The sequence below is a fragment of the Cydia fagiglandana genome, chromosome 4 (assembly GCF_963556715.1).
Source record: "Cydia fagiglandana chromosome 4, ilCydFagi1.1, whole genome shotgun sequence".
NCBI lineage: Eukaryota > Metazoa > Arthropoda > Insecta > Lepidoptera > Tortricidae > Cydia > Cydia fagiglandana.
Window position 1 is genome coordinate 2,599,083 of NC_085935.1, and position 13,475 is coordinate 2,612,557.

At 35.6% G+C, this 13,475-nt stretch overlaps 1 protein-coding gene across 1 annotated transcript in view; it reads left to right on the forward strand.

Moving 5' to 3' along the window:
- Positions 1–3,375: 3,375 nt before the first annotated feature.
- Positions 3,376–13,475, forward strand: part of LOC134663504 (uncharacterized) — a 30,646-nt gene continuing 20,546 nt past the window's right edge. The window contains exon 1 of the mRNA XM_063519880.1: positions 3,376–3,702. Within this exon, the coding sequence (XP_063375950.1) occupies positions 3,640–3,702 (63 nt within the window). The 5' untranslated portion in view covers positions 3,376–3,639. The remainder of the gene's footprint in view (positions 3,703–13,475) is intronic.

Below are 13,475 nucleotides of genomic sequence, written 5' to 3' on the forward strand. Positions count from 1 at the left end.
AGGTATCTACATGTCGCAGACATATGAGAATAGGCCTCTCACCATTGTGCCATGCAGAAAAGAATACCATGTCTCACAGCTCCTAATTGGAGTGCAATACCCGTTTTATACCATTTAAGCGCAATTTTGCAAGCCTATCATGTGCGTCGTTAAACCTGCAACTTATTCCCATCTCATCGTTTGCACACTTGGACCCAGTATACAGTATACCTACTTATAGCACAGAAGAAATAATAGTACTACCGTACAGAAAGGACACTTCCTATTACAAACCCGAAGTTTGACAGCGGTTCAGGGTTGAATCATGCTATTTCTTTCTAATACATGGCACTATCCCTTTCGGCTATTTAGAGTTGTCAAAAATCAAGTGATTGTCTTATCTGTGGTCGTGCACGCACAAGGAAGTCACGTGGTGCCAACCCTAAAAATTGCTTGGAGCCATGCTGAGCCGAGTTCGACCGAAGTCAGGAGTGGCTCCCCACTACTTATAGGTAGGTTTGGTTTTCCCTGAGAATCCCTGGGAATATTCAGATCAACCAGTTAAAATGTGACGTCAAAATGCAACTAAGATTTTAGTTCAGCGCCTTAAAAAATAAAAAACAACTTGTGTTTTGATTTTTAGTACACTTTAAATATAATTACGCAATGTATTGCGAATTTTGTTATGTTTAACGTGACAAGCAACGTCAATTACACATTACACTGATGATAATGGACTTGATAATAATATTTAACTTGTATGAAAAAGAGAACATCACTTTTTTTAATCACTTCATTCATCACTTTACTTTTTTTTTATTTAATTTTTTTTTTTAATAATTTGTACAATCGTTTTATCGTTTGATACAATCTATATTTTAATTAAGGAGTCTTTTTCAAAAAGGCTTATTTTTCTATGGACACCATACAAAAATATGCCCTTTTGAAAGACACTCCTCAATTATTTGCTCATGTTAAAGAAGACACCGGGTATCATGTCATATCATATCATTTATTCCATCGTAATCATGTTCATTTGCATATTTTGGTCTTACATTTGGCAAGTAGGTACATAATATGATACTCTGCTAGGGTGTAGAATATAGGATTTTAACTTAGTATACATATTTTGAATTAAAAAAAAGTGGAATGTCAAAAGAAATAAATAATAATAAAGTAAGACTAATTCAGGCATAAAAGGTATGAAATTCACATAATCTCGGTATATCTACACTGGTTGGGCCGAGACTTGTGCTCGCTTACTGCTGCGAATATCACTGGCCACTTAACTCTATGACGGCTCTATTTGTCTCTGGTTATTGTCTAGTGATGCGATATTGTTTCCAGTTATCTGGTTTCAGATTAGCGCAAGATGCGAGGGTGTTGTAAACCACAGCCATTTGTTATGCAGCGTACACTAGACAGGAATATGTTGTCTTATATTTTAGTGTTACAAAACGCGAGAGTTTAAAGTTTAGTGTTAATTAAACTACGAATATTAATACTGTAGTGTTCAACAACACAAATAATATGTTAATAGCAAATTGCGCAGTAGGTAAGTATTTTTTTCACATTTTAGTGCTTTGCTTTAAACAAACAAAATACCGTTTAATAAAACACAATATCTAGACACGCGGCAGCGTGTCAAGCCAAGTTCAAGCAAAGGAACTGGCTAGCCAGCGCCGAGTGTAATAATACACGAACCACTTGGTGCCACTTTTGACCCTTCTATAACTCAAAACATCTTTGACGTAAACACATAAAACTACGTGTGTTTAATTATATCCATAAGGATATCTAGAAGCCCAAATTTCATGAAGCTAGCTCAAACGGTTATAAAGGTATGAAGGTCAAAAAGTCGTAAATTTTAAGACTGACTTATGACTTATAGTACCTAAACCTAACCTACCAGATGACCTAGAAGGATGAAATTTGGAATCCAGCTTGGTTATTGTGTGTAACCGTAGGAAAAAATCTAAAAATAAAATAAAGTTTAAAAATAGGGGGGGTCCCCATACAAAAAAAAAAACATTTTTTATTGGGACTGACATATAAGTATCTAAACCTAACCTACTTCCAGATGACCTAGAAGGATGAAATTTGGAATCCAGCTCGGTTATTGTGTGTAAGCGTAGGAACAAATCTAAAAATAAAAAAAAGTTAAAAAATAGGGGGGGTCCCCATACAAAAAAATATTTTTTTATTGTAGCGTTGGAACCGTTACAAGCAGATATTTGAAACTACCCCAATATATGTATTATTATATTTGCTATATTAAAATAAAGTTTAGTCAAAAAATAAGTGGTGTCCCCATACAAAAAACTTGTAATACGCTCTAAACAACCGGCCAACGGTGTGTCGTCGGCGGCGCGCGGCGCCACATAATTATACAAAGAACAGAAGTAAAAACCCCACAGCGGAAACACAAGAAAAAACATTAAATCTCAATACTTGCCTAGTTTTCTTTACAAAAAGTATTGATATCCCACCAAAAACATAAATGTAAAAAAGGAGAGCCAAGTTCAATACAAAAATTATGCTTGGCTGTGGGGCTCGCCGCAAAAAGAATGGAGATCTAAATGAGTGCCACTGCCAAGTTCTATGCAAAATCCAAATATGTATTTATAGGAACAAAATAACATTATAAACAAGTATTAAACTCTATTTCTTTGCTTTATTGGATACCTATAATAATTGCTGTTATTTAAAAACATGTGAAATCTTAAAGTAGGTTAGATTTGGCTTGACCAGGTTTTATCAGAATTACAATATATATATAATTATTGATATAATGAAAACTGGCCAAGTCAAATCTAACCTACTTTAAGATCTCACATTTTTTTAAATAACAGCAATTGTTATAGGTATCCAATAAAGCAAAGAAATAGAGTTTAATACTTGTTTATAATGTTATTTTGTTCCTATAAATACATATTTGGATTTTGCATAGAACTTGGCAGTGGCACTCATTTAGATCTCCATTCTTTTTGCGGCGAGCCCCACAGCCAAGCATAATTTTTGTATTGAACTTGGCTCTCCTTTTTTACATTTATGTTTTTGGTGGGATATGGACATACAAACATAGACACGAAAATTTATTGTACAGTTAAATTATTCACTCCATATGCCTACATACTTACTTATACGCTTCGCTTTGCGAGATTAAAAAAAAAATACGTTGCAATTCATAGGTTTTATTAGACACCCTGACATTTTTATCGTGAATTGCAAATGATTAGAAGATGGTTAGAGTACATATTATCCATTCCAGTGGCCCGGCATCTCACCGCATCATTTCTTCCGCAACTGACCCAAAAACGGAAAATTCCTAAACAGGTTTTTATGCAACATTCTATTAACATCCACAATTACGGATGAATGTATATTCTCATCTGAAGAATCCTTTCGAAACAAGTAGGGGACAGAAGAGTAGGGGTGGTAAAACGGAGACGCACTCTCTTCTCGCGATACAGCCCGTTCGACCGTCGCCGCGCGCAGCCGATGCCACGCGCGTAAAAAAAAACAAATTGTCGATGAATTTTCCCGCTAGTTTTCAGTGACGTTTTGATTTTTTAATTTAAATCGTTTAAGGAGACTAATTTTGGTGATTGTGCATTGTTGGATTAGTGGACTGTGTTGTGTGATGACTGATAGTGCACCATGAGAGGCTTATGGTTGTTTTTGCTGCTGGCGCATACGGTTTGCGCCATCACCGGACCTAGGGTCAGTAATGTGATTTTTTTAATACTCTAGCAAGCCCACTCTGTCGGTAGAAATAGGTAAGCCCGAAATACAAATTTTGTATGGACGATCGACCCTTCGCGCCTACATTTTTCAAATCTATCGCATTTTTCTACTTACGTAAATGACTTGGCAGACTATAGCTACAAATCTATTTGTTATTTTTTTATATATATTTGTTTAACTTCGTTTATAACAAAAAGTATTTCGAGGGAAATAAAAATGAAATTATAAGTTATTTTAGCATATTTAAATTCGAAAATGAGGGCCGCAGAGGTGCGGGCGATGCGTTCCCAGCCTAATCTAGTATAGGTACACTAGAGCGTCAAAATTTATCTATTAAAAAGCATCTGTAAGTACATTGTAATAAAAAAATCTTAACATTCAATTTCTACGTAGAAACCTTTGACCTTTATAAAAAAAAATTAATAAACACCTACGTCAATTATTCTGAAGCATAAAAATAAGAAGGTACCTCATAATCATAACATAAGGCTCTTTACCTTTTTACCAGGTTCACGATATAAAATCGAAAGTTCATGTCACGTAATCGCATAATTACTACCATTTACTACTGATTCTACGATAAAAGAAAGTCCCCATATCATGTCGTGTGGCACTTTCCAAAGCTGCAGTTTACACAGATAATTTGCACACGAGGTAATTAAAAACGGCTAAACGCATTTACATAATCATAGAATCGTGACTTAGAGATACGTAAAAGTTTATTTTAGTGATATTTGTGTAATAACGGACATAATGGCGTATTACGCAATGTTATCTAAAGTGTTTGTTCAATATTATGTGTCGTAAAGTTTCACTAAACGACCATTTTACGTTTATGTTAAAAATTAACGTAAATGCTTGTAATAGCTAGCCTGAGTCATCCTTTGATACAAACGTGATATAATAGAGAGCTTTTTAGTTTTTAGTCAAGTACCTTGCTACCCGTGCTACCGTGTTTAAGCCACGAGGCCTGCTGAGTTAGGTACGCGATTGAAAAACTTGATTATATCACAAGTGTATAGGTACAATACTTTTTCTACGAATCAACTAAAATAATGCTTTTTCTACTATACAACCTAAATAATTAAACAAAAACTATCTATTTACTGAAAATTGCCTAATTGATGTCTTTCTTCTATTGTTTGGTTTTGTCCTCTTGACCGCGGCGACACATGATTGGTCAAATTCATTATAGTACAATAAAGTGTTTCGTAATGAAGTCATTGTAGTTGAGTCAGGAGCCCATACTGAAAAGTATGCGATTATAGTTTGGTATACGAAATCTTAATTCTACCATTGATTGAAGTCGACGAGTAGAGTTGTCTGTTTCGGTGACATGTTATTTGTAAACCTTGTATAAGTTTCTGCAGATTTTTGAATATGAAATTCGCCAAAGTCTATAAATAATATGAAAAAAAGTTAGCTTTGTATTAGGTATTTTGTCAGGGACCTACTTATGGCTTAATTTTGTATGAAAAGAGTGAAAACAGTTGTTCAACTCAATAGCATGTTTCTGTTCATTTGTCAAACTTACTTTTCAACATACCAATTACCATAGAAATTTAAAGTGACTTTTTCAAGCAAAATACGCAACATTGAAGCGTGTTTAAATCTTAAGCCCAAGACTTTAACGCCTTGAACTTCACACAACGCACATTTGCACAATGTGTAGAGAGTGAAACATTTTGACAATGCCCGCTTAACGGCCTTCAATTGTTTTGTTTTTCTCTATGTTTAAAACTATATGTGAAATGTGTTGGTGCTGACTTTCTTTCTCAACTTTGTAGCAAGTCATTGTCCTTACCTAAATACTAATAAAATCTATATTTCAAAAGAAAAATTTAACCGAAATGTTACAAGAATAAAAATCAAATCGGCATAGTTCTAAAGGTCTAAAGTGATTTGCCTGAGGAATAATGCGTAATTATTGTCCCGATTGTACAGCTAAATCATGAGACACTGATTTGGTTTGACTGATCAATAGATAATGTGTTAGGTATTATTGACATAATTCAAGAGCTAAATCTTCACTCATGAGAGATTTGAGAGAAACGAGTGAAATGTAGAAATAGTTCAAATACCTATGTAACGGATATAATCACTGACCGAAAAGCTACACATGATCCAGGTTAAAAACAATTTTGACACCTTCCCATTATGGTTTAATTAATTAAATATTGTAAATGACAGTTTGTAAAAAATAAATCTTTTAATCGGCGTTTTTCCACTGAAAGTTTTATACATAATAAGTTCCATTATGAAGAGCGTGATCTGTGCACACATGTTATATAAACGATACAGCTAAAAATTGAAACCGTTTTCAATCCAAACTGAATATGTTAAAAAAGCAAAATATAAAAACAAGATATATACTTAGAGTGTTATTACTAAAGGAAATTAATATCTAGCTTATTTTAGAAATGAATTCGAGAATAGATAGACATACAGTTTAAATTTCAATAACAAAACTGTCTTGCATAATGTGAAATTTTTATCTCTTAATGCAGAGAGAATGTTCGACGTATCATATCACATTAAAGACATCTTAACAAGATTTCAGCTCATTATGAAATAGTTTGAGAGAGTAATCTAGTTGTTCATGCAGAAAATTAACTTCTGCATGCGTGGTTTACTTTGTATGTGAATCAAAGAGGGCAATGACTTGGTAGTTGATTATCATTAATAACTTGCGCCCTTGATAAAGGCTAAAACACCGTCTTTTGAAATTTATTACTTGGTATAATTAATTTAGGATAAATATTTATTTTAATATTGTTTTAACCTAGTTTTAAGTTAAATATTATGTAACTAAAACACTTGTTCGGTGAAAGAAAAACATCGTGTGGAAACCTGCATACATCTGAGAAGAGATTCAAAGATGTATGTGTAGTCCCCGCAGGGCTGCCAGTACATAAATCTGGATTATACGATCCAGTGCCCGCAATTATACGAAATTCGATTGTACGAGTACAAAATTTAAAAAAAATGATTAATTTTAAATAGATTTTTTAAAAGCTGGCGAATTTCGGTTTTCGCGGTAAGGCCCAAATTGCGGGGATCTTTCTCTTTTACTCCAAAAAAGGCGTAATAAGAGTGACAGAGAACGATGCCCGCAATTCGCGAAGTTAAAATTTCGCGGTTACAGCCCACATTGACGTGTATTTAAGTAGTTGCGGTTCCATTAGATCGTATAAACATATTCGACATCATCGCGATCGGATAGTTTGACATCGGTGTTTTTTTTCGTATCCAATTATACCGACTGACCAACTATACGTAATGGATACGAAAAAAAATCGATTCTATGATCTGGCAGCCCTAAGTCCCCGACCCGTATTGGGCTAGCGTGGGGACGATAGCCAAAGCCCCCTCGCGCATGTGAGGAGGCCTGTGCCCAGCAGTGGGACGTATTATAGGCTCAATCATGTATTTTATGTACCTAACTAACACTTATATGGAGTCCTGTTACTTCTAAATAAATGTTCCCCATGTTCTATCAAAAATAAATTAGCACAAAAACCTTGAAATGGCCCTATTGTGTAACAATTACAACATTAGATCTACACGACACTATCTAATTTCAATAAAATACATAAAAGGTCACCTAAGTTAGTGTTGTTTCAAATTTGGTGTCGACCTCAGATTCCTTAAGAAACACCCAACTTACATAAGAAACCACAGGCTGAGTTACGAAGAATGCGATAAGTACCACGTTTTGTGGCACAGCATCAAGTTACGAAGAATGCAATACCACATTTTGCGGCAGGGCATCAAATTGTTTCTTGCGTCAATCTATCCGGGTTTCGCAAAAAATAGACCTGGCTCTGCCTACGCACAGATAATGTACAAATTACTAAGTAATTTATTTGACAATGATTACTACTACAATATTATCGCGGTTATCACGCTGGACGCTTCTGCAGACGTTGAAGAAATGGCATGCGTTTTTAGATATTGCTGGCTAAGTAGTAGCAACGATTATAATCGATGCTAATGCCGCACAAAAGAAATTCCACAATGGGGTTAATAGCTGTCAAATGATTGCATAGGTGCGCATCATAGCTTGCCCCTTTTTCTAAGAGCTTAAATGGCTGGAATCCAAGGCATAAAATTCCATTACCAATTCTAGGGATTGGCAGGGCAAGCTAATCATGCTATGCTTGGCGCAATCTGCTAAATAGTTACTTCGAACGGTCAACACTATTTAAGGTCATGATGCGGTTCATCCCGCCCAATCGTTAAATCTCCCTGGCAGCAAATAGTACCTACGAACTGCGACTAAACTATAACTTTAATTAAATGACAATTTGTGACGTCCCACGGGTAAAGGTACCTTATGGCGGTTGGCGCTTACGCTATTATTAACGCCGCTCCAATATTGCGGCGCTATGCGGCGTAAGCGCCAGCCGCCATAAGGTACCTTTTGCCGTGGAACGTCACATTTTATTAGTTACAAAACAAAATAAATAAAAACAGTCTACAAAGTTTGATATACTTTTAAATAAATTTTAAAATAAATAAATTAATAAATAAATGACGATGGACAGCTAACAGGTTGTTACAGTATGGGCTATGGTACATACGTACATATATAAACCTGTATAGCCTGCTAAGCTCCAGCCATACAAATGATAAAAGCAAAATTTGCCACAGAAATTTGAACCTTTAGTGTAGGAAATAGAGTAGATTTTGCGTTGTTATAAACTGAAAGAAACAGCAAAAGCAACTCTTAAACTGAATAAGTACTATAGGTAGGACCTTGGGCCTTAGCAGGATAGGTGTTTACAACATCTATACAGGTTGTTTTGTTTTCATGATGTTAAACAAAAATTCCAGATTATGATCCTTGAGGAATTTATCAAATTGCGCGTCATGCCATTCGAAATATTTATCGGTCCAATCAAAAATCGGTGTCATTATGTCTTTCGGCAAATCCTCCTCTTTCATCACTTCTTGGATCTCGTTTATCTTTTCATATGTTTCGAATATAACCTTTGCAAGTTTCTCCGCGTCCTTTTCTTCATCATCCGTTAGGTCCCCGAGGGCCATATATTCGTCTATGTCTTTAGTTTGTAGAAATAATTTGGATATCAATGCTTTGAGGTTTGCGAGTTGGTCGCCGGGCTCTATCAGCGTGATCGTCATGGTGCTGCGAAAGATAAAAAACATATATAATAAACCGGCCAAGTGTGAGTCGGACTCGCGCACGAAGGGTTCCATTACGCAAATCACAAAAAATCACATTTGTTGTATTAGCCCCACTTAAATATTTATTTTATTCTGTTTTTAGTATTTTGTTTTTATAGCGACAACAGAGATACATCATCTGTGACAGACAGACGGACAGTGGAGTCTTAGTAATAATTGGTAATAAGGACCCGTTTTTAGGGTTCCGTACCCAAAGGGTAAAACGGGACTAAGACTTCGCTGTCCGTCCGTCCGTCCGTCCGTCCGGCTGTCTGTCACCAGGCTGTATCTCACGAACCGTGATAGCTAGACAGTTGAAATTTTCACAGATGATGTATTTCTGTTGCCGCTATAACAACAAATACTAAAAACAGAATAAAATAAAGATTTAAATGGGGCTCCCATACAACAAACGTGATTTTTGACCAAAGTTAAGCAACGTCGGGCGTGGTCAGTACTTGGATGGGTGACCGTTTTTTTTTTTGCATTTTTTTTCCGTTTTTTTTGCATTATGGTACGGAACCCTTCGTGCGCGAGTCCGACTCGCACTTGCCCGGTTTTTGTTACCATTTGGATACGGAACCCTATAAATAAATAAACAGAGATAGCGTTGCTACAAAACTGTAAGTTCACGTGACAAGCCGATTTCGCTCGGACATATGTGACGTTCCACGGCAAAAGGTATAGTCCGTAGATTCGTAACTGAGCCCGAGCTAATCCTATTGTCTATTGTTAAGTAAAACGTAAAACCGCTCGTGCCACGTGCCACAACCACCTGCGTAATTCGGTTACTGAGTGCCGGCGAGTCGAACACTACAGGACCAGTCTAAAATGTGTCATCGAGATGCGTAACAAAGGCGCGTTATCGGAGAGCGCACCTACACTGGTTTTTTGAGCGTTGGACTAGCCCGCGCTCAGGTGCCAAATAGAATGAGTATGACCTTTTTTTGCAGGTAAGTAGCACGTGCGGTTTTACTTAACAATAGACAATAGGATTACCCGCGGGGTCAGTTACGAATCTACGGACTATACCTTATGGCGGCTGGCGCTTACGCCGCATAGCGCCGCAATAATATTGGAGCGGTGTTAATAATAGCGTAATCGCCAACCACCATGTCCACCATAAGGTACCTTTACCCGTGAGACGTCACATATTATTCATATTACCTGATATTACTTTATCGGGTTTAAGAGAAAAGTGAACGACCACGCGACCACCTTTTTATACAAAAGTAGTCACCATTTTCCTCTCAGCTCAGTCTGACGTATAATTAATTACAGCTGCATGTCCCTTCGTATGATTATTTTTTTAGGTTTTTTAATTAATATGTATAATCTAGAGCTTTTTAAAATATGTAAGGAGCTTGGAATAAATCATTATTAAGGATGATTCACGCTAGACCTGGCCGGGGCCGGGCCGAAGCTTTGTTTTCTATAGAAACCACCACGTGATCACCGAACAGCCGTCATAGAAAATGACATCTCGGACACCTCGGCCCGGTCTAGCGTGACCCTTTATGATTTATTCTAATCTACGAAATAAAAATTACTTATATTATTAATGAAATAGTAAAAATTAATCATAATAATACAAATAACATACAACATACAACTAAGGCTTACAAATAAAAATTAAAACTATAAATTTAAGAAAACAAACCGCTCCCTGCCGTTCTCGGTGCAAAGGTACCCATGATGCTCGTATAACATTTAACCAAAAACATATTGTTATGTTATAAAAATAACAACTTATCAACCGAATCGACTCCGTCATCGCCATCGTGTCAAATCGGTCCAGTCGCGTCCAATTGTGAAGTCATGTATAATTAAAAGTATAAATCAAAGATATAAATCATCACCAATATAATCGATTATATGCCCTTTCCGGATTTAATCGAGAATCGTAAGAAATCATTTCGTTCGTCACAACCCTACATATAATTCCTTAATGACACGTGTATTGTTGCTCATTGACAGCAAGGAACTAGAGTCAGACCAAGAGAAGTCTGCAGCGATTTTGATAGCCCACGCAGACCAACTGTTACTTATTCGTCACAATTTCACAGAAGTTTGACGTTTAAAAACACTTTTACTGCGTGGGTTATCAAAATCGCTGCAGACTTTTCTTGGTCTAACTCTCTGTCCGTCGCCTACACCCTTTACCGTGACGATAAAACACAAAATATAGAACCACGGTAAGTTATGATAACGCAAAATGCCTCCTTAAGACTTAATATAAACCATTAAACGTATTAAATACGAATATTCCTCACTCACCTGTAGCTCTGAATCTGCGTAATTTATTGATAACAATACTGGCAACAGGCAATCCCTCACACGGCACCACAGTCCGGCACGGAACACCTCAAACATCGAAAGTCAAAATCGTTATCTACCTCTCTATCGCTTTAATATGCAGAGATAGAGGAAGAAATTCCGATTTTCAATGTTCGCAATGGGACAGTTTTAAAGACTGATCTGCGCATGTGACTAAATATTTTGTAGAAATGGTGGGAGAAAAGAGTGTCTGGAGGACACGGGGGTAATAACATTTGGGATAGGTTAAATTAGGGGTCTTTACAGCCCACTACACTTGGGAACAAAACCGCAACAAAACAAATCACTTATATAAATAGAATATATGTGACGATCCACGGCAAAAGGTACCTTATGGCGGGTGGCGCTTACGTCGCATAGCGCCGCAATAATATTGAGTGGCGTTAATAATATCGTAAGCGCCAACCGCCATAAGGTACGTCACATATTGATTTGTGTTTATTTAAGTATCTGATAGTCACACTAAAATACTCGTACGCCTAATAGTCTAAGATTGCTTAAAAATCGAGATATTGGGGAAAAAATTATTTGACCCTTACTTATATTATATCTAATTTTAGAAAAATACAGAAATCTACATTAGCGTATTTCACTTTTGAATGGAGAAAAAGAATTGGATTTTTTTTCCTTGTGAATTTGCCAAATCCTACCACGGAACATGCGACACAACAGAAAACCGCCGAAATGAGTTTTAGCTTGTAAGATTTTTATTATTGTATGTATGTATCTTAGTTTGTAAGGTACCTATGGACCTTAGTTACCTTATAATAAATAAATATTTAATTTCATTTAACTGGACCCGTTCACAGACCATTTATGTAGACTCGCTAAATATAAACATGACAACAGTTTTACATGACAATTTTCTGAAGTTGAACTTTTGAAGATTTTCTGTGATTTCTTTAAAGTTGTGAAAAGAGGAAAAAAAAGTATCTAAAGGTAATGTTTAATTTTATGGCAGGGAAAAGAAAACTAAACAATAACAGCTTTCCGTATAGACTAGGCATAAAAATTCAAAATCGCTCTCCTTCTTGATGCGACTGGCAAATCATATTACTTTTTGACAACCGGGTTTCTTAACCTAATTAGACCCCGCTGAATCCGAATTTGCCGGTTGCTCGATCGAAATCTTGACCGGAAGTGAGATATTTGACATTAAAGGTCCTTTTTTTCGTTTTTCGTAAATAACTCTTAAACGGTGGCGCATATCAAAAAATGTTATATTACATAAGTAATCTGATTAAAATTGCCTACAAGAAATATTTAGTACAATTTTTCGCTAGGATCAATATTCAAAGAGATTTTAACGCGGGAAATTTAATTATAATCACTTCTAAGATCCCGTTTTTTTAGGTTTTCGTAAATAACTCATTAACGGTGGCCAATATCAAAAAATGTTGTTAGACGTTAATAATCTACATAAAATTTTGAACAAAACAGATTCAGTACACTTTTCGCAGGGATCAATATATAAAAAGATAATAAAGAGGGAAATTTAATTATAATAAATTCTAAGGTCCCTTGTTTTTATTTTTTCGTTAATAATTTGAAAAGTATGACTCATAGCAGTCATAGCAGAAAAAAATCTTATACATAAATAATAAACGTAAAATTTCCTACAAGAAACATGTAGAACACTTTTCACTAGGATCAATATTTAAAAAGACAAAGCAGCGGGGTAAGTTAATTATAATCAATTTTAAAGTCCCTTTTTAGTTTTTTGTAAATAACTCGTAAACAGTGTCCCATAGCAAAATAAATTTTTAAAAATAAATTATCTTCATAAAATTTCCTCCAAAAAAACATCTAGAAGACTTTTCTCCAGGATCAATATTTCAAGCGATATTAAAGGAAGAAAGTTAATGACAATCAGTTCACAGGTCACTTTTTTTAGTTTTTCGTAAATAACTCGTAAACGGTGGCCCGTTGCAAAACAATATTCTACACAAATATTATAACCTAAAAATAGGGACCTGGAAATTGACTATAATTAACTTACCCCCTTTAATACCTCTTTAAATATTGATCGTAGCGAAAAAGTGTACTGAACCTTTTTTGTGGACAATTTTAAGTTTAATATTTATGTAGAATATTGTTTTGCACCGGGCCACCGTTTACGAGTTATTTACGAAAAACTAAAAAAAAGTGACCTGTGAACTGATTGTCATTAACTTTCTTCCTTTAATATCGCTTGAAATATTGATCCTGGAGAAAAGTCTTCTAGA